The 22,046-nt window shown below is 40.0% G+C and overlaps 1 protein-coding gene across 1 annotated transcript in view; it reads left to right on the plus strand.

Annotated features, from left to right (window-relative positions):
• Positions 1 to 22,046, plus strand: part of COL4A2 (collagen type IV alpha 2 chain) — a 229,927-nt gene that overhangs the window by 186,117 nt on the left and 21,764 nt on the right. The window contains exons 34-39 of the mRNA XM_039326369.1: positions 16 to 197; positions 803 to 866; positions 8,295 to 8,369; positions 11,510 to 11,617; positions 18,751 to 18,858; positions 19,549 to 19,620. Of these exons, the coding sequence (XP_039182303.1) occupies positions 16 to 197; positions 803 to 866; positions 8,295 to 8,369; positions 11,510 to 11,617; positions 18,751 to 18,858; positions 19,549 to 19,620 (609 nt within the window). The remainder of the gene's footprint in view (positions 1 to 15; positions 198 to 802; positions 867 to 8,294; positions 8,370 to 11,509; positions 11,618 to 18,750; positions 18,859 to 19,548; positions 19,621 to 22,046) is intronic.

Below are 22,046 nucleotides of genomic sequence, written 5' to 3' on the forward strand. Positions count from 1 at the left end.
ATTATATTTTTGTAGGAAGTAAAGGATTCCTTGGATTACCTGGTCAGGCAGGAATACCAGGTTTACCTGGATTTCCTGGTTTTGAAAAAGGTCAGAAAGGTGACACTGGAAATAAAGGAATAAGAGGTGCTCCAGGATATGCTGGTATCCCAGGTCCTCGTGGTATTCCTGGCTTCCCTGGAATCACTGGATGGAGGGTGAGCAAAACTGGGTGTGTTGATGGTTGTCTGCATACGTGAATCAAACTACCTCTGTGTTTTATCTCTTACTTTGTGGGAGCTCATAAAGCAGAGCACCAAAATCTCCAACCCAAATTCTGTAAATCTATCCCCAAACACATTAAATTATCATACCGGATTTTACTTTTACTTTTATTTCAAAGGTGGATCTAAAGATAAGGCCCGGTTACTAGAGAGACGGGCAATTTCTTCTGGAAGGTTGGGCCTGCTCCAGGTCCCTTCAATTACACATTATTATCTATAGGAACCTGGAGACCTGGATTTTTCCACAGGCTTTTGGTGAGGGATAGTGAAGCCCTTGGGTTTTGTTTTTATCTTATCACACCATATTTTATTTTATTGTAATAAAATTTAATTTGTACTTTCCTGTTTTAGTTGTTATGAGTTGCCCAGAGTAATTGAGAATCAGAAGGCACACAAATTTGATACATTTAAAAAACGTAACACACTATACATTGTATAATTTCTACTTATCAAGACTCATGATAGAATTGTGATAAAACCAACTTTCTGGTTAATATTAATTCTAATTGATAAGATTGTGTCCATTTTCAATGTGATAGGGAGAAAAAGGTGTTCCAGGAGTTCCAGGTGCAATTGGTGAAAGTGGCCAACTGGGGGAAATTGGTGAGTCCAATTATTTTTAGCAATCTAAGTTTTTTTTAATTCATATATGCAGTTACACAGAGATACTGAACTTGGTTTCTTGAATCGTTTTATTCTTCATATACTTTCATATTTACTTATTGCCTTTTTTGTATTGTACTAAAACTGATGCAGAGTTCTCAACAAAGAGCATTCTATACCCTATCCGAAGTGCTAGGGGCATCTCGTACCTGTTCTATTTGTTAGGTGTTCCCAGTCTCCCCAGATATGTATTATAAGGGTTGGGCTGCCTGAGGGGGGTGTATGGAATTGAGACAGTATCTCCTCACAACACTTAGTCACATGGTTGTATCCCTCTCTTGTTTATACATCCTGATTGATCCAGGGAAGAGCTGTATTACAAATGAGATAGAGTGTTAATAGATGTAGTGGAGACTTTGATGGCATCAACAGGATCATAACAACTACTAAATTTGTTCTTGTTCCAGTGGGCAATCTCTGTTTTTGCTCACTCTGTTCATTCATATATGAATTCACTTTTGTCTTTTCAAAAGGGAGCAATAAATTGAGTTTTTCATGAAAACTTCAAGGAATCAGCTGATGAAAATGTGGATTTCTTCAGCCTGCATTCCAGTTATTGTCAATCAAAGATCCTATAGCTTTGCCTTTTCTTGAAAGCCAGTTCTATCAGGAGAGTGCAGTAAAGAGTCTGTAGTATCTTTTGTTATATATTGAATATGTACATAAGGTTGTGTTAATCCCTGCTAAAGTGAAACTAACTTAACTCCAACTGCTTGTGAAGCTAAAATGAAACTAACTTTTAGATGACCCTGACTGTTAACTCCAATTGTTCTGGAGGGAAACTTTGAACATTCATATTTGGGCGGGCTTTTTCAAGTATTGTGATTGGTTAAGGCCCTGTGGGCTAAGAGTATAAATTACAGGCAATTGCCTGCAGTTCTCCAGTTCTAGTTTGAGTCAATAAATGATGTTGTAACTATGCTGGTCTGTTCTTTGCCTATTAGAGCCCATTACACAATACCTTTTAAACTACTGCTCCTTTGTTCTTTTGTAACTGATCGGTTGCATCCACTTCCACAGTTTTTGTAAAACCAGCCGAATAATTCAGAATAACATTTATAATCCCTTCAGATAAATATCTTAATTTATTCGTTTGGGTATTGAATTTCTAGGCCACCCAACTATAAAACAACTCTGGGCATCTTTACAAATTAAAAGAAATAAAAGGAAAAAAATCCTAATATCAATATTTTCTCCATAAATGTCAGATAATACTTCATTCTTATAATTCTTGAACTTTAATATATATGTTCACTCCATAACTCTTATATGACAGTCAAAATAACTGTCTCAGTAGGATTACATTTTAAAAAACAGTTATTTTATACAAAGAGGGGTAAATAATTTCACAGGCATGACCAAGACTAAACTCATGTGGGTTTTTGTTGGTGTTGTTATCTGAATAAAATTGAATATCTTGGTTATGTGTGTTTGTCTTCTAATTCAATTTATTTTTTTAATTTTTATACTTTATTTAAGAAAAAAAAGCTGATTTTCTACCTTCATTCTTGCAGGAACTTCTGTTTTTTATACACCTTGGAATTTTTCTCATTTTCCTCTAACATTGTAGAATACATGCACAGAATAAAGTATGACACAGATTAGACATAAGGGAGCCATAGAATCAAAGCTTTTACACCTTCATTCTTGATATTTCTTGAAATAAACCCTTTTTATATGGCCTATCTTAGGGCAATGCATTTGTACATCTTACAAAAATTTTGGCACGGCATGAGTAAAACAGATAATCTTATAAGCAGGAAATATCTGCTATCTCAGACTTCTAAGAAAAGGGTCTCCTAGAAAACGTTGGGAGAGTGATAACTGTTGGGAGGAACTCCCCCGTTCGGTCCTTCCAGACGGGATTCCCCTTGACAGTGCGGCGCAGAAGAAATAGATCGTGAAGCCAGCTACCAGAAAGAGGTTTAATTTCGAGGATCAGCGTTGAGTGACAATTCAGCTCGAGTCCCCGGCTAGCTAGACAGAGTGATCTTTAAACAGGGGTTTTTATACCCTTTTGTGGTTTCCAAACTTGTCATTTCTGATTGGTAACAAACTTACCATTTCTAATTGGTGAGTTAAAATTTGTCTTTCTTGATTTGCTGGTTTGTGACTATTGTTAGTTCCTTTTTCTTGCCTAAAAGGTGTTAATTACTTTTATTGTTGTGTCCTGATTGCTGCTAGCTGGTTCCTCATTGTGTGTGTCAAGTGTTTGCTGTTTTAGCCTCAGGCTGCTGTTGACCCAGTTTAGTTGGGGTGTTCCTAGATTATTTCTTAGTTGGGCTGGGGAGGGGGTGTCCAACTCTCATCAATTCCCCCATTTTGGGCTATTACTGATGTATCAGTGATTAGCCCAACTGGTTCATATATACGGTAGTGGTGATCAATTTGGCACATCATGAGAGATGTTTTCTTGCTCTGTCCCTTGCTTCTGATGGGAGTTGTGCAGACCTTTAGGCATTTTAACCCTAAAGGTGCTAATTGGCATAGGCAACAAAGGAGGGCTCCACCTATTGCGACTGTGATTATACTAACAATGAGAATTTTCAACCAATGGAAGTCTGGTAACCATGAAAAGAGCCAGGAAAGGTTCCAGGATGACTGGTTGTGCCCAATGTTTTGTGCTAGTTCTCTTAAATGTTGGATGTCACCTTTAGCTTCCAGTCAGGTTTGCATACCCCCCAAAATTCTTCACAGCCATGGTTCTCCTTAGTACATGACCACTGGCTGCCCAGTTTCAAGGGTTGTTTCCTGCCTTAGCTCTTAATTCAGTGCATCCAGGTTTGTAATGCCCAACTGCCAGGCTATTAAATTTTCTTTAAATTGCACATAATGAGTTCTAGGAATCCCAATCTGAGCTCAACAGTGCAAAATATTCAGGGCATAAGTTTGGGATTTTTCCTATTGCTTCCTTAGTCATGGCATATGAATTGCAAATCACCTGAGGGGGCCTACTTCCCTCCCCCTTGTTATCTGTTGGAAGTTGATCCCTCAAAGCTTTGGTGCAACAGAGCAAAAATCAGCCTGGGGAACTTCACTAAAGGTAGGTGGAGGGGATAGACTCAAGTGTGATTCTGAATGGTGTCTGTGTGTGTGTGCATGTATATGCAGCTACTTTTACAAAATAGTCAATACAAACATTCTGGATAAATTTTCCCTCCCACCAGATAGAAGTCCAAGGTGTTCAGTACTTGTTCTGCCACATATTCCTAAATGCCATCTCTCCATTAATACATTCAACTGGCTTGTTACAATACAAATGGGGCAAGAAAGAAAAGTTTACAATGAGTTTCCACCCTCCCCCCACAGTCTAATTTTCTCTTCTGAGGCTTCACATGGCACCAGGAATCCTTCCTTCTGCAGCTCTCTCAGGCATCTGGGGAAATGGTAGGACTTGGGAGATTTTCCACTCAGATTGCATGGTGGCTTTTTAGTGGATGGCTGGATTCAAAACTCAATTCCATGGCTCGAATGGATGGAGGCAGCAGCTGGGCCTGTGTGTTCTGCTTCCAAAGGTTTGGGAGAGGATTTCAGGGCTGAAAGATACAAGAACAAGGTCTCCCCCCCCCCCTTTCTGGATGGACTCTACCAGGAGAGGCAGACAAAAGGTATGGAGAACAAAGGACAGGAAAAGAATTGGAAGGGGGGTAGCTTGCAGGCAGTTTGAAAAGGGCATTAATACTGCAGTTATTAAACATAGACATATGGGTAACAACAAAATGAAATGTTTCACCTTTGAACTTGACCATTTGCAACATATTATGGACAAGAACTTGCAACTTGAAAGGAAGAGGAGAAAAAAAATGCTAGGCAGCTTGAGAATGCTGAAAACTCCAAATAATTTTAAAAGCCTAATATTTTAAGGTGTGCAACTTTCCAGAGGTAGGAGAACATTTATTCTAAAATAGACCACATCATTTTAGAGATTGAGAAATGCTTATGTTTCGGAAAGCTTCATAGTAGTTTCACCAGTAAGTGATAGGATAAGAAAAGTAACTTAAGAAAATTATTTCCCCACACAAGCAGACTTGAGTTTCAAAAGGCTCTTGTAGATAGACACAAATTTTTCAGGAAAAGGATAGATAAAACACATACAGTGAATGCAAGTGAAACTTTTCCAACAGATAAACTTAAAACAATCCCTCCTGGTAACTTAAGGTTGTTCTTGAGAGTACACAGAGAGAAAGAGGAAAACAAACAAACAAACACATTTTTTTTTCTTCACTCTGTTTGTTGGCCAGACAGAGTGAGGTATTTCCTTTTTGTGGCTTATTTTTAAGCATAATTTCTAGCAGAATTTAAAATTCTTTTTCCTTTGGATTTGAAACAGTTAATAGTCACATTTACCTCTCACGCAGACTTTGACAAACATATATACACAAAGACAAGAGAACAGAAGTCTTAGTTTTACACATCCTAGTCATTCCCACCATAAATTTCAGATAACTCAAGTTAGGGAAGGCACACATTTTAAACATACCACGTGGTTGCATAGAGAAGAGAGAGAGAGAGAGAGAGAGAGAATCACTATTTCTTATTTTCCCTTTTAAGTACCTTTATTTAGCCAAATTGGTTTCCCAGCAAAGCCCTAAGCAAAGTCTATTTTTCTTTCATACACTACACAGTCGAAGTCTCCTTGTGAGACTTCTTTCCTAATACAGTCGAAGTCTCCTTGTGAGACTTCTTTCCAAACAGTCGAAGTCTCCTTGTGAGATTTCTTTCCTAACACAATCGAAGTCTCCTTGCGAGACTTCTTTCCTAACTTTGCATTGCTTACAGGGCCTTACCAGCTAGTTGCCCAAATCCAATTCTTTCATTGACTCATTCCATTTCATTTTCACACATTCTCTCCGTTTTCCCTAACAAAAGGTTCTGTGCTCTGGCCAACCCCCATGCTTTCCAGGTTCTGCCAATTACACAGATCCTTTCTGCGGCTAGGAAAGACCAGAAGCAGCAAAATCCAATTGTGAGTGTCTACAATAGACTTTATGGTCTCTATAACGGTTTGAGGATCCGCACGAAAGGTGGCAGTATCCTTTTTCCAAACAACCAAATCGGACGGGGAGAAAGGGGTGTGGGTTAAAATGTGTCCTGTCTGGCCCCTCGGTTGCCCGGGTATGGGCCTGTTCAACAAGGGGGCCATGAAGGTCAGTTCAGGGTTATCTAAGGGAGGCTGGGGGTCCAAGTTGACTTGGGTCGGGTTCCTCTGTCTAGACAGTTCGGCCCAGCAATACCAGTATGGTAGTTGGGTTGGCTCTATCCTTGACCTAAGTTCTTTTAGTGTTCTGATTTCTAGGGTGCCACCTTCAGGCCAAATTTGTCTCCCGCGGTCATCTTTAAGCAAAGCCCATTTCCTACATAATTCCTCTAATCGCTTCTTCTTCATTCCAGCCTGGACAGGAAGCTGATTCCTGTCCCAGGCTTCGAGCAAGCTCTCAACTGGGAAACCCACTTCGGCCCTTGAATTGGAACTCCCCAACCTTTTATAACGGGGTTTTAAACCCACTTCAGCCCTTGAATTGGAACTCCCCATTCTTTTATAACGGGGTTTTCCTTTCAATGTTAAAGGGTACTAACAGTCGAAGTCTCCTTGCGAGACTTCTTTCCCAATACAGTCGAAGTCTCCTTGCGAGACTTCTTTCTCCTAATACAGTCGAAGTCTCCTTGCGAGACTTCTTTCCCAATACAGTCGAAGTCTCCTTGCGAGACTTCTTTCCCTAATACAGTCGAAGTCTCCTTGCGAGACTTCTTTCTCCTAATACAGTCGAAGTCTCCTTGCGAGACTTCTTTCCCCTAATACAGTCGAAGTCTCCTTGCGAGACTTCTTTCTCCTAATACAGATTCTCGGAGGTGAGCGGCCACCTCCGCTCGGGGCTACTGCTTTAATATTTACTGGCAGAAGGGGTCCTGGCTTGCCCAGAATAGGGTTCTCTTTCTCTGCCCGCTCGGTCCTCCTCTCTCACCAGAAGGTCTCACGCTCCGATGCCCCCCCTTTGCTTTCCCGAATTCCACCGGTCACGGCTCCACTGGAGCTAGCAGCAGGTTGGGGTGCGGCTAGAGGGCACACGGAGGGAGCGAGCTCCAGCTGATTCTAAGAGGATGATGCCTCACACACACACTCATGCATTCTTCCTTTCGTTCCCCCAGACCCTTTAACCTAATAGATTTAAATTTGGTGGCACTTACCCTCTTTCCTGGTAGCTGTTCGAGCGTAAGACTCAAAAACTCCCTTTACTACCCGATGCCGACCGGGTAGGGTCCGAGGAGGCTTCCCCACGGATCAAAGTGTCCGCTGCCGGCTGGGTGATGACTCTTCCGGGCCCGGTCCGGTGGCTGGGTGAGCTGGAAGTCCCATCTGGGTCGCCAGATTGTTGGGAGGAACTCCCCTGTTCGGTCCTTCCAGACGGGATTCCCCTTGACAGTGCGGCGCAGAAGAAATAGATCATGAAGCCAGCTACCAGAAAGAGGTTTAATTTCGAGGATCAGCGTTGAGTGACAATTCAGCTCGAGTCCCCGGCTAGCTAGACAGAGTGATCTTTAAACAGGGGTTTTTATACCCTTTTGTGGTTTCCAAACTTGTCATTTCTGATTGGTAACAAACTTACCATTTCTAATTGGTGAGTTAAAATTTGTCTTTCTTGATTTGCTGGTTTGTGACTATTGTTAGTTCCTTTTTCTTGCCTAAAAGGTGTTAATTACTTTTATTGTTGTGTCCTGAATGCTGCTAGTTGGTTCCTCATTGTGTGTGTCAAGTGTTTGCTGTTTTAGCCTCAGGCTGCTGTTGACCCAGTTTAGTTGGGGTGTTCATAGATTATTTCTTAGTTGGGCTGGGGAGGGGGTGTCCAACTCTCATCATAACTTAGATGTCCATTTATACATAGTGTTAAAAGTTCCCATCCATTGGCAGATGCAGATTATTACCAGAGTGCCCTGCAGGAATGTTCCTGCAGGACACGGTCTATAACTTGAATTTTATTTTTCTTAGTTTTAAGTTCTATAAAGAATAAGAAAAGATTGAGAGAGTTTTTATCATCATGTAATATCTGCTTGGGACACATGGGAGGGAATAGCTAAGAGGAAGGGATTCCTTAATTTTTTACCCTGTGATCAATCATGCTGGAATTTCAGAATATTGGCATAATTTCTTTCCAAAAATATGTTCCTGTATTTCTCAGTCCAGTCTGGGAAATCAGATGACCTTTGCCAATCAAAGAGTCAAAGTGTCTCCATCTGTTGGGGAAAAAAATCTTGTAGAATGTCTCTCTAGATCAGTATGTGTACAGTAAGAAATTCCCTGGCATGTTTTAACATTAAAATATATTCAAATAATGGATACTGGTAAAATTAAACATATCTCTTGCTTCATAGGTGACAGAGGAGATACTATAAATTTGCCAGGAAGTAAAGGTTCTAAAGGAATCCCTGGAATTGCTGGACCACCAGGTATTTATGCATATGTAATGGGTACATGAGTGCATTTATAACATAGAATAATTCATTATCAGATGAAATAGCTAACTAGAAAATAGATTTATTAACAGTTGTATGCACTTAGGAATTACTAAGTGATATTGATGCATTTCAATATCATTACAGAAGATGACTGAATGTTCTATTTAATTAAGATAGACTAATTCCTAAATTGTCCAGTGCTTTGTAAGTTTGTCATCTTTAACTTATTCAGGATCTTTATCATGAAACCATGATAATGATTCCCATTTCCAGATGGAAAACTAAGATTGCAACGTTCAGACTACTCAGAATGCAGCTCGCTTGTTCTATCTTTCTCTCCCTCCACACAGACCACACTTATAATTAAGCTCCAGTGTGACTCAACATTCTTACTAGACTTTTGTTCTTCTTTGTAACTAAATAGAATGTTGGAAATAAATTATGTAAAAGGGAATCAAGACTTTCTCTGTCCACAACTGAACAGAGCAGAACCAAATTTGGTGTGGAAAGGAGAGGCTAGCAAAGGAAAGATTGGGTTTGAAAATTGACTGGCTTGGATATGTAGAGAAAACTGTTGTGTCCTGAGCCTTCACAAGCAGGCTCGGGACGTTGCGATGGTCCCGGGCATTCCAGAAGCTGCCCGGGACCAGACTGAGTGGCGTCAGCCTTGCGCGCATGCGCAAGGCGCAAAAGCGCCCTGGTTGTTGCCATTGTGTCCGGGGATCTGGTCATATAAAAAGAGGCCTGCATGCCTTTGCTCGTTGTTGGTGTTTTAGCTGAAAACGAAATAAAGAGTTGTTCCATGCAAGATGTGTTTTCATCATTCGCCATTGTTGGAAGGACTTAACAAAAACCATTGCCAAAGAGAACCCCTGTGGGAGAGGCAGCTGGACAACATCTTGGAACATTGCTGACTGGCTCATTCCCTTCTTTCCTTTCTCCTGGCCATGTGGCCCAGAGTGGAGCATATGTGGTCTGCTGCCCTTGCTTTCCAATGCAATCAGGAGCTACAATCAGAGATACAAAACAGGGCAAGGGCAGAAACATTTACACAGATACAACATTTTACTTTGTTATACAGAAGAAAATATAGACACCTCCTGTCATTCCTGCTAGTTGGAAAGAATTCCAGAAGCCACGATCTAAAGGCTCTCCCTACCTTAAACAGTTTTGAAATAACATAATGATGGTATGCATTGTTTGAGTTCACTGCTCACAATAAGATCTTATATGTCTGTCTTTTGATCTGGTTTCGGCTTGCCATGTTGAGTGAACCCAACCAGTTATGGATTTTATTCAGTAAGAGAATTAAATAAATAAGCTGGCTATCCTGTCAAAAATATACATCATCAATATCACCAAATTCGGGCAAGACCGAATGTGGTGTGTATCAATTTGTTTTATTTTTTATCTGAAGTATTTGTAAGATTGTTATGTATTGTAAAGTTGAAAATAAAATTTTTTACCCCAAAAAAAAATATCACCAAATTAAATTAAATCCACAGTAATAAGTTTAAATGTGGCAGATGTGTAGCCTTCTAAGTTGTTTTGCTTTGTAATGCCTATAATTTCTAATGGGGCTATGGAATTGATTGTGGGGATTTAATCATAAGAACTCTAGTTTAAAGCATCTGGAGCAGGGGTTCTCAACCTTGGCAACTTTAAGACTTGTGGACTTCAATTCCCAGAATTCCTCAGCCAGCAAAGCTGGCTGAGGAATTCTGGGAGTTGAAGTCCACAAGTCTTAAAGTTGCCACAGTTGAGAACCCCTGATCTGGAGAGATCCCTGTTGTCTCTCCCTGAGCTCCTTTAGAGCATGCACATGCTTCTCAATAAAAGTCTCAGCAGATGACAGTATCAGGCCTGGAAAGTACTTAGAAGGGAGAGTAAATATATCCATTAATTTCTCAGGAATCTAGCCTGGGAACCTGAAGATAACACATTTTGGAATGTCTAGGAACTAAAATGATGAAAATTTACAATTTTCTAGACAGAAAGAGTGACAACAGCAAAAAAAAAAGAACCTTTGTTCCATAGTTGCTTTAGTCCCTTGTTAGTTTGCTCTACATGGATCTCAAGTATCAAGTAGATAAAAAATTGTAGGAAAACATACAAAGAAATTATACATGAGGAAAGAATGAGAATTACAACATTTATTGCAATGAGCCGAGGTGGCACAACAGTTAGAGTGCAGTACTGCAGGCCACTTTAGTTGACTGTGTTCAGCAGGTCAGCGGTTCAAATCTCACCGGCTCAAGGTTGACTCAGCCTTCCATCCTTTCGGGGTAGGTAAAATGAGGACCCAGATTGTTGGGGGCAATGTAAATATATATATACATTGTTTACTGGTGTACACCGCTTAGAGAGTGCTTGCACTTAAAGCGGTATATAAGTCTCATAAATAAAATAAATAAATGACCTGATTATTATCTATTGCATGGGTGTGCAGAATTTGTTTTATAAAGCAACCACAAGATTTTTCATGATATAAGTAAAAATACTATTAACATATAAATGGCTAGCATGTTGATCAGCATTGTGTTATAGGTTGAACTTAGGCTAGTATCAAGCAGAGGCCAGTGGACTGCCAATTGCCATGACTTGGGCAGTTTATCAGTGGTTTAGGTATAGGTTCCTTTCTAAGGATTTAGACCTATGCTGCATTGCCTTTCTGCCCCAGCTGAGAAGTTGGGTTTCCTAATTGGGCTTCCTGTATTTTCTTTATGTTTACCTACAGTTTAAGCTTTTGGGCAACTAAAAGCCTACTGAAACAAATTAGCCCTATAGCCTCTGGTGCAGACTCTACCCTGGGGATTCATCCCAGTTTGGCTCACTGACTCATATCATCCTATCCCAAAAAGTTCCAGCCAGCCTTAATTGATAGCCATTTCCTTAAGGCCACACTTAGCCTGTAGACATCAGGTTGGCCACATTTATTTTATGTAACTATGTTCACAATATGATTCTTAATGTTTGAAAAATACCACTCTTCTCCTCTTGTTGACCCTTTTAGGAATCCATACTACAAATCTGAAATATTTATGAAATAGCATCAAATGGAGACTTCGTGTGGTCCAGTGTGTCAGAAATAACACTATGCAAAAAAAGTATTATTTTTTTCTATTTTACAGGATTGAAAGGAAACAAAGGAAAGAAGGGTGAAGCTGGGGGTCAAGGATATCCTGGTGTGGAAGGCATGGAAGGCCCTCAAGGCTCCCAGGGGTTAATAGGACAAAGAGGTGAAGTTTTTATATTTTTAGATATTCACAAAGAGCAATGTTTATAGCAAACAGGGTAAATAGTATGAGTAGACAATGTGATACTTAGACACTGAAAAGTTGCAAACATACCCACCATGCTATTCCCTTTACAATAAAACATTTTATGCTTAGTGCAGAAAAGACAAACAGCCTCAAAGCATGAGATAAGAAAAAGGGGAAATAGTTACAACTGGTTTAAACTAAAAGTATTCAGTCTCCCTCTCCATTGTTTCTTTACTTGCTTACCACCCTTGTTTTCCCCACATCCATAATCACATTGCCTTGTGTTCTTCAAATTGTCTTTTCTTTCATGTTTTTTTAAGATCTCATCAAGTCCAGGATTTTTTTTTAAAATTCCCTTTCCTGTTGATGTTTCATCTTCTATAATATAATTATTTTGTAATTTGATCCTCATTCATTATCATTATTCATTATCTTTGTCTTCATTATCTTTGGACCTCACCAAACTACTGCTTCTAACTCTTTTATTCAAACCATATTCATTCATGATTCTATCACTTTCAGAACCTTTTAGCACTATTATACCCTTCACCAATTTTCTCAAACTTACAATCATGTTTTTAGATTTATAATAATTTTTCCACCATTATATACAAGGACTTACGTGTATACCACATATTCAAAACAGATCTTTTGTAAATAGATGCTCACCAATGGGGTTCTGAATGGACCCATCAGTTTTCTGTATTCTCTTGTTTCATTCCCACCTATCTGTCCATGTTACCTAATAAAAGAACTACTTGCTTAGATCACATTCTTTTACAATGTTGCACAAGTTTTTTCTGAAAATTTATCCCAGTTTCTTTCATTTCTCACTGTTCATTGCAGCATAAAATGCAACTATAAAAACAAGCTATGAATTTCTACTTTTATACATACCCACAACAGTCCAGCTAATACTAATTCATACTACCTGGGAAACATTTTAGTCTGTCATTCAAACCTGCACTTTCACCTTCGTGAATACATTCATTTATACCATTTATTTTTATATTCCAAGCCACAATATTCCATATGTCATGATTGTTACCAGGTAGCAATAGCAATAGCAACAGCAATAGCACTTAGACTTATATGCCGCTCCACAGTGCTTTACAACCATCTCTGAGCTGTTTACAGAATCAGGATATTGCCCCCAACAACCTGGGTCCTCGTTTTACTGACCTTGTAAGGATGGAAGACTTGAGCCCCATTAGGATTGAACTCTTGGCTGTGGGCAGACTCAGTCTGCAATACTGCATTCTAATCACTGCACCACCATGGCTCCTTAAATCCACGGTTGTTACCAGATAAATCCATATATAGAAAGTTATTCTGTCCATCAGGAATTCCACATGATATTTTTTTTAATCAGATAATGTCATCTAGAGTATCTAGTCCATTGAATTATCTATTGCCTGAATTACTGTTTGTATATATTTGCTTGTATACTAAAACTGCTCAGAGGACCTGCCAGCTTTCTCTCCATTGCCATAATCATCCAGCAATGATCCCATCTTGCCCTGGCTATTGGTCTTCCCAGTCCGTAAATAGGGAAATATCAGAAACAGAAAGCAGCTGGCCCTCCACCCTTGCAAATCACTTCACCATTTTAGCTTCCCAGTAAGAGAGGGGTAAAAAAACCCCAACATCCAGACTATCTCTATCTCCATTTGGCAGAAGAAAGGTGAAGCAGAGAAGCAAGGGCACTTCAAGGCATCAGCTTCTGGAGGAAGGGCAGGGGAATACTACAAAAGTTGAGTGTGGGTGTTCATCCTGCTTTCAGTTGAATCAAGGCATTTTGAAACTATTGTTTCTGGACTAGGAGCCAAATCACTTGACTTGTGGTGTTACTTAGCTTGGCTTTCCAAGACAACTGGAACCCCCTAGCCTCACGGAGATAGGCTAGAACAGGGCTTTTTAACCAGTGGTACACATACCACTGGTGGTATGTCGGCACCTGGAAGGTGGTATGCGTATGTTGGGTTGAATAGCACTGTAAAAAAAAGTGTAAAAAAAATGTGTAAAAGTGGATGAGGAGAAGCAGCGGCAGCACCGCACAGGCTTGTGAGAAAGTCAACTGGAGCTGTGTGAGGTGTTGCCTGGGTTTTGCTGAGAGCCCAGGATCTGCACGCACAGCTCCAGCTGATTGGCGGCAGCCTTGGGTGTGGCAGGCAGCCCCACGCAGTCTTCAGGCGAAGATTCAAATGGAGCTGCACGAGGTGTTGCCTGGGTCCTGCTGCTCCAGCTGATTGGTGCTTCCAATGCACACAGAAGAGAAAAGGAGGAGAGGGAGAGAGAGGAAAGGCAATAAAAAGAGCAGGTTTTGGCAGGAGAGGGAGAGAAAAAAAGACAAGGGGGAAAGAAAGCACAGCCTTGAGGAGAGCAGTCAGCTGGAAGTGCACTGAAGAGAAACCGGGGGAGAGGAGATGATATAAAAGGAGGAGGGGAGAGAAAGGATATAAAATAAGGGGAAGAGAGAAGAGAGGATATAAAAGAAGGAGGGGAGAGAACAGAAGATATAAAAGAAGGAGGGGAGAGAACAGAAGATACAAAAGAAGGGTGAGAGAAGAGAAGATAGAAGGGGAAAGAAGAGATGATATAAAAGGAAGGGAGAGAAAGGATATAAAAGAAGGGAGAGAGAAGAGAAGATATAAAAGAAGGAGGAGAGAGAAAGGATATAAAAGAAAGGGGAGAGAAGAGAAGAGATAAAAGAAGTAGGGTTGAGAAAGCATATAAAAGAAGGGAGAGAAGACAAGATATAAAAGAAGGGGAGAGAAGAGATGATATAAAAGGAGCAGAGAGAAAGGATATAAAAGAAGGGAGGAGAGAAGAAACGATATAAAAGAAGGAGGAGGAGAGCAGATATAAAAGAAGGAGGGGAGAGAAAGGATATAAAATAAAGGGGGAGAGAAGAGAGGATATAAAAGAAGGAGAGAGAAGAGGATATAAAAGAAGGAAGGGAGAGAAAGTGTTGTGTCCTGAGCCTGCAAAGGCAGGCTCGGGACGTTGCAACAGTCCCGGGCAGTTGCAAGCTGCCCGGGACCAGACTGGCTGGCGCCAGCACTCACATGCATGCGTGAAGTGCAAAGCGCGCCAAATGTTGCCGTTTGGCCCGGGGATTGTCTTTAAGAGGAGGAGAGAGGCTTGTGTGCCTCGGCGTTGTAACAGAGCTGCTGAACATCAATAAAGAGGCTCCTGAGAACTACCAAATGACTCCTGAAGTTATTGCCTTTCGCTGAGGACTCAACACTGGCGACGAAGGTGGGATGCCTTGCAATTACTTCAAACAATTGTAAGCTTACCCTGGAGTCCTGAAGCAGCAGGAAACGGCGTTAAATTCAGCAACTGCCTGCCAATACAGCAAACGTTGGCGGTAAGCTGGCTGATAGACCCTTCCTGTACTACTGAAGATGGCAAAGATAGGAAGACTTTCCGAGTTCGATGTTACGCATCCCGAAAGATGGGAGTCTTATGTGGCCAGAGTAGAAAATTATCTCAAAGTCAATCAAGTGAGAGAAGATGGCTTAAAAGCCGTCACCCTACTGTGTGTTTGTGGTCAAGATGCATTTGAGATCACTGAAAATCTAGCAGCACCTGCACCTCTAGAATCTGTTACCTACACAGACTTAAAGAAATTGCTAAAGGAACATTTCCAGCCCAAGTTGTCTGTCATCGCTTGGCGCCATACTTTTGAACAGAGGGATCAACGGGCTGGCGAGTCAGCTAAAGAGTACATTGCTGCATTGAGAAGAGCAGCTAAGCCTTGCGAGTTTAAAGACTTAGAAGAAAGGCTGAGAGACAGATTTGTATGTGGACTGAGACATAGAGACTTGCAGCAGAGACTTTTTGCCAAAGAAGACTTATCATTCCAAGATGCCTTGAGAGAGGTTACTGCAGAAGAGGCAGCAGTTACTGCAGAAGAGGCAGCAGGGGCAAGTAAGTGGGCCAGGCAATGGGGCACGGTCCATGGGGACCACCAAGGTCAAAGGAAGGGGGCGAACACATAGCACCCCCTGGACAAGATGTGCTTGGAGGTTGCCAGGGAATTCGGAGGTCACAAAGAGCTAAAAGATCTCCTAAATATCTTGAAGATTTTGTAACTCTGCTGGCAAAGCAGAAACAGTAAGAGGGTGTTCCTGTGAAAGGTTGGAATAAGGAACAATGGGAAATGAAGCCCAAAACATTACAGCTTGGTACCATGGAGCTAGTGTGGATCCCACACTCGTGTTGAGGTCGCGTGTAACTATTCATGTGGTTGTAATTTTAGCTGGGGGGAAGGGGTGTTGTGTCCTGAGTCTGCAAAGGCAGGCTCGGGACGTTGCAACAGTCCCGGGCAGTTGCAAGCTGCCCGGGACCAGACTGGCTGGCGCCAGCACTCGTGCACATGCGTGAAGTGCAAAGCACGCCAAATGTTGCCGTTTGGCCCGGGGATTGTCTTTAACAGGAGGAGAGAGGCTTGTGTGCCTCGGCGTTGTAACAGAGCTGCTGAACATCAATAAAGAGGCTCCTGAGAACTACCAAATGACTCCTGAAGTTATTGCCTTTTGCTGAGGACTCAACAGAAAGGATATAAAAGGAGAGGAGAAAAGGGATATACAAGAAGGGGTGGAGAGAAGAGAGGATATAAAAGAAGGAGGGAGAGAAGATATAAAAAGGGGAGAGAAGAGGTGATAGAAAAGGAGCAAAGAGAAAGGATATAAAAAGGGAAGAGAAGAGAAGATATAAAAGAAGGGGAGAGAAAGAATATAAAAGAAGAGGTAGAGAAGAGAAGATATAAAAAAGGGGGGAGAAAAGAGAAGATATAAAAGAAGGATGGGTGAGAAAAGATATAAAAGAAGGAGTAGAGAAGAGATAAAAGGAGGGGAGAGAAAAGACAAAAAAGAAGGGGTAGAGAAGAGAAGATATAAAAGAAGGGGTAGAGAAGAGATATATGAAAGAAGGAGAGGAGAGAAGAGATGATAGGAAAGGAGCAGAGTGAAAGGATATAAAAGAAGGGGGAGAGAAGAGAAGATATAAAAGAAGGAGGAGAGAGAAGAGACGATATAAAAGGAGGGGAGAGAAAGGATATAAAAGAAGGGGGAGAGAAGAAAAGATATAAAAGAAGGGGGAAGAGAAGAGAGGATATAAAAGAAGGAGGGGGAGAGGAGAAGATATAAAAGGAGGAGGGGGTGAGAAATTTGTTAAATGAGTTTTGCCCCGTTTTATGACTTTTCTTGCCACATTTGTTAAGTGAATCACTGTAGTTGTTAAATTAGCAACATGGTTGTTAAGTGAATCTGGCTTCCCCACTGACTTTGTTTGTCAGAAGGTTGCAAAAGGTGATCACATGACCCTGGGACAATGTGTCCATCATAAATATGAATCAGTTGCCAAGCATCCGAATGTAAATCACAAGACCATGAGGATGCTGCAATGGTCATAAGTGTGAAAAATGGCCACAAGTCACTTTTTTCAGTGCCGTTGTAACTTCGAACAGTCACTAAGCACACTGTTGTAAGTAAATGACTACTTGTACTTTATCACTTTGTTCCTTTTTTTTTTTGATCAAGTTTTTGACACCTTGCTAGGCGACTGGTGGTACTCGAATATTGCCATATCCTAAAAGTGGTACAATCAGTGAAAAGGTTGAAAAGTCCTGGGCTAGAAAATCATTTGCATGTGGAAAAAGCTGGAGGTCACTGAGAAGCATTTGAAGACCTCTAGCCTAGTAAAGATTCAGATAGAAAACAATGAAAGCAAAGGAGTGTCCTTCTTTGAGGAATGCTCAAAAGCTACAGTATGTTCCTGTGTAGGCTGGGATATTTCTTAAAGTAGCTATTACGGGGGAAAAAGACAGTTCAGTAGCTTAAGGGGCATCTGGAACGGATCAGTGCAAAGCCTGCCAAGAAACATTGCACAATTCCCTGATTACCAAAAATGTCTCCAAGAATGCAGTGAATCCAAGAAAACTCATCATGCTCACGTTAAAAGATTAAGGAAGTTAAGTTAAAAAGTCAACAGTTAAAAGAACAATGTTTGAAACCCAATAAATTTATGCCAATAGATCATCTGGCTACATATTAATATAAAGTAATAAGTGGCATAATACAATAAATTTTGTACAAAACCAGCTCTTTAAAAAAAGCCATCCACTTTGTTCCCTATGCCATCTGTCTGGTAAACTTGCAAGATTTGTTTTTCTTGCTATGCACATGTATACATAACTCAAATTACTAGACTGTTGTTTCTCTGCATCATATGATATATGTGGGTATATGCATAATTCTGTATTTATTTATTTTTGTCATATTTATGTAGTATACTGTATATCGTAGGTGGTGACCTTTTGAGAGCTGTATGCAACGAAATTTCATTTTAATGTATGACGATTGGTGTACATTCAAAGTGACAATAAAGTTATTATTCTATTCTATTCTATTCTATTTCTTAATGATTATGAAGAATTTCCAAAGTATTGGAATTTCTCAGGAAACTGATGCAAATATTATTTCTTTAAGGCTTTTTATTCCAACCAAAATACTAAGAAATGTTGTAATTAATATTATATATAACATATGAGATGTATCCCCCCAAAAGTAATATTTATTGTGAGAAATTAAAACATTGGTTTGCTGATGAAAAATCCTAGGTTTTGTCTCATCAAGCTTATTTTCTTATTTATTCTTTTCAATAAAATCACAATCCATTTGATAAAAGATCTAAAAAGTTCTTGTCCAAACAAGAAAATTAAATTAAAATAAAGCAAGAGATCCAAATCCAGAGAATAATGTATAATCAGATTTTTAGAGAGTGCCAGCCTTGTCTGGTTGCCCCATATAATATAGCATATATGGCTTGAAATTTAACAGAAGCCTTGCTTAGTCCTAGATGTTGTTTTGCTCTATTATTATCAATATCTATTATCAATTCTTTTCAATTATAATCAAGAGCACCTTGCAGGCTCAGTTACATAAGCTAAACCTAACAAATGTGGCATAGCCTATTTCCCATTATATCGGTTTTCAGTGTTAAAATAATAAACAATGGATTCTTGCGAAAATTGATTTGTTTTACCATTATTGGAGAAATACACTAATACTTTAATGTATATATATTTATTTGTTCTGTAGGATTCCCAGGGCAGATTGGGGAACAAGGTGCACCTGGAGATCCAGGGAAACCTGGATCTTCTGGTGACAAAGGAAGTGTTGGAAACATTGGCTCTCCAGGAAGAAAAGGTAAATTAAATTCTGTCAATAGAGTTGCTACTAATATGTTATGGGCTACATTCAGTAGCAATTTCTCTCTTTTTGTGTTTCATATCCATTTAAGAAATTCTGTCAACCCTGTGGAATTATTTTGGGAAGTCTATGAAAGGATGGGCTAGGTTTTAAGAATCCATTCCATTGGCAGAACAGCTTTGTAAGGACCAGAACAGGAAAAGTCAGAAGCAAAGAACCTGAAGTCTAGTAATAGAGGCATCACCTTGGCAGAGGTGTCAAACATTCCTTCTACTGAGATACCAGTGACTCTCAGTCCATTATGATACATGGGCAGGAGAAAGAGATATAAGAGTTGAATCTGGGTCTGCTGTATCTTACAGTTTGCTGTAACTGCTTTTCTTTGCCGTTAAGGGCTTTTTTTAGTACTTGCAATAATTATCTGCCTGTGAGTCTCCTTGTCAGGCTTCACCCATATACAAAATTAAATTTATGCAACTAGCTTTTTCTTGCATTTTTCTGCATTTGGCTCAGTAGTGTGTGCTCCAACTTCTGTTACCAATGGTGTTACAATAGCATAGCGGTTGTAACATTAGCCTGGCTTAAAAATTTTTATCATTTTGAAACTCAGCAAAAATTTTCAAAGAATTCTGTATTATATGTTACTTAAATTTGTAAATAATACTGATTTTGCTGTACTTTTGGAAGGTGTGCATGGGACCAGAGGACTTCCTGGATTAGATGGTTTGCCAGGTACTAAAGGCTTGCTAGGATCACCAGGTATGTTCCAGTTATTATTTGTGACATATAATATGAAGACCTGACTTTTATTACGGATAAGTGATATCCAACTTGAAATCAAACAAACAACACTTCCCCCCAGGTATCAGGCTTCTAACTATAGATCCAGCTTTAGAGATGGTAAATTTGGATCTATAGACCCTTGCAAAGCTTTATAGTTGTCATTAGCTTCATTAGTTTACTCTATAGCAAGGAGCAACTTTTACCAGCTGAAGCTATTGTTACAGTTCAGTGATGGCGAATCTTTTTGAGACCAAGTGCCCAAATTGCAACCCAAAACCTACTTATGCATCGTCAGGTGCCGGGTGGGTGTGGCCCATTGGCTGGGCGTGGCCCACTGGCTGGGCATGGCTGTGGTGGTAACGGCAGACTGGGTGGGACTAAAAAGTTCAATCAATCAATTCCAACTATGCAAGATTTTTTTTTCCCGCGAGAAGTTGAAATTGATTGATTGAACCCTTTTTTTTTTTTTTTTTTTGCACACAGCGTTGGAAGCCTAAAGCAAAAAGGTTTTATAAAACCCAGCTGAAGGCCTAGGACTGGGGCGACAGCGCGCGTGCCCACAGAGAGGGCTGTAAGTGCCACCTCTGGCACCTGTGCCATAGGTTCGCCACTACTGTTATAGTTTATATTGATGATCTTAGTGACTGATGTCCTAAAAACCGTTCATTTTGATTACTGCAGTGTGAGGGGCAGTTCAGAAACTTCCAAGTACAAAATGTGACAGCTGGAAAACTGGCTTTAATGAGTGTTATGATTATATTGTACTGTTGGTACATTATTTTCCATTTAATTTCTGGATCCAATTTAAAGTGCTAATGTTAAGCTAGAAAGCTCTTTGTTATTGGGGGCCATAATATCTGAAAAAGGACTTCTAATTCTGAGCATATCTGAGAGTGCCATGCTGAGATATTTGAGAGTAAGTCTCTTCAGCAATAGAAACCCAGAAAGGTTAAACTACAGTATTGTCTTTTTAGTGTTGGGCCAAAATCTTCTCCTTGAGTCTTGCTTAAAAGAAGATCTGGATCTCTGTGATCTTCAAATGCTATGGTTGTGGCAGAAATTATAAACAAGGTACAAGTAGAGATGTTGCTTCTGGTTGTAAATTGGAAGAGCCTCCAACCCCCCATCACAAAAAACCATGGTTCTCCTCTAAAATAGTTTCTGAAATTCCCTCACATATTGCTTCTGCTATACTGCTACCACTTTGAAAATTTGAAGGGAGCAGGCTTCCGGTTTTGATGTTGCAGCAGGAAGATGAGGCTCCGTCGTTTGCATTTGATTTCACCCTGCTGTGGGACCCTGAAAAGGGTCAAAAGTCACCCTGTAGAGGCGACAAGCAAGGAGGGGACCCTTGTTGATTGTGGGGGATGGCAGCCCTCCCATTTGATCCAAGGAAACCCTCCAAACCGGTGGGGGAAAGACTGGCTACAGTTGCATAGCCAGTCCTAAGCTGCTGATAATGGAAGTCAATAAGCAACATTACAGCAACGTGGATGAAACTGGGTGAGACCTGATCCTCTCTTTATGAGCTTAAGACCTCTTCCTGAAAAACTGCCCAAAGCATTCCCCCCAATGAGAGAGGGAAGGGGAATTTCTGCCCCATTCCCTCAGGAAAAAAAAGCAGTGATTTAATTACTTGTATAAAATGGAGAAAACTACAGGACTAAGTTGGAATATATATGTATGTATGTATGTATGTATGTATGTATGTATATGGCTTGAAAATTTGAGGATTAAAAGTGCTTTTAAGACCTTTTTTAAAAAAAGAGAGACTTGATAAGTCTGCAATATAATTTTTTGATTTTTAAAAAAACCTGTAAAATGGCATCAATGACAACTAGTGGTGAATTTACAGTACTACAATTTATTATGCCTAAAAGAAACCTGGCTCAAAGCCCAGATTTAGATAAGACTCTGGATGGCCTTGAAAGCTTTTACTTTTGAAGATTGTAGGTGAGAAAGAAAAGGCTTGGGGGCTGCTTATCTGTGTGGCAGAGATGATAAATTATTCTAAAATTGGCCTGTCTGAACTACAAATACAAATACTGACTTTCAGAACTGTATGTGGAACTATTTTCCTATAGAAGAAATATACACTGTTGCTTGATATGATGGAACATTTTGGATTTTAAATCTTGACTGATAAGCAACTTTTAATGGTTCTTTCTTCTCCCTGGACAGAAAAGATATATTTCTCATTGGACAGAAAAAACTGAATTTCACTTATATTTGCTTAGGGGAGGTTTAAGAAAGGATTGATAAATTGGTTGGATAATCTGGAGCTCCAATAATAATTAACTGAAACTTTCTAAGTTTTCAAACAGATTTCTATAAAGGCTATTTACAAAAAATAAAATATGTTCCATATTTAGCACTAAATGGTAAAAAAAAACATCCTTAAC

The sequence above is a fragment of the Crotalus tigris genome, unplaced genomic scaffold, assembly GCF_016545835.1.
Source record: "Crotalus tigris isolate CLP2741 ecotype Arizona unplaced genomic scaffold, ASM1654583v1 scf7180000024340.7048381, whole genome shotgun sequence".
NCBI lineage: Eukaryota > Metazoa > Chordata > Lepidosauria > Squamata > Viperidae > Crotalus > Crotalus tigris.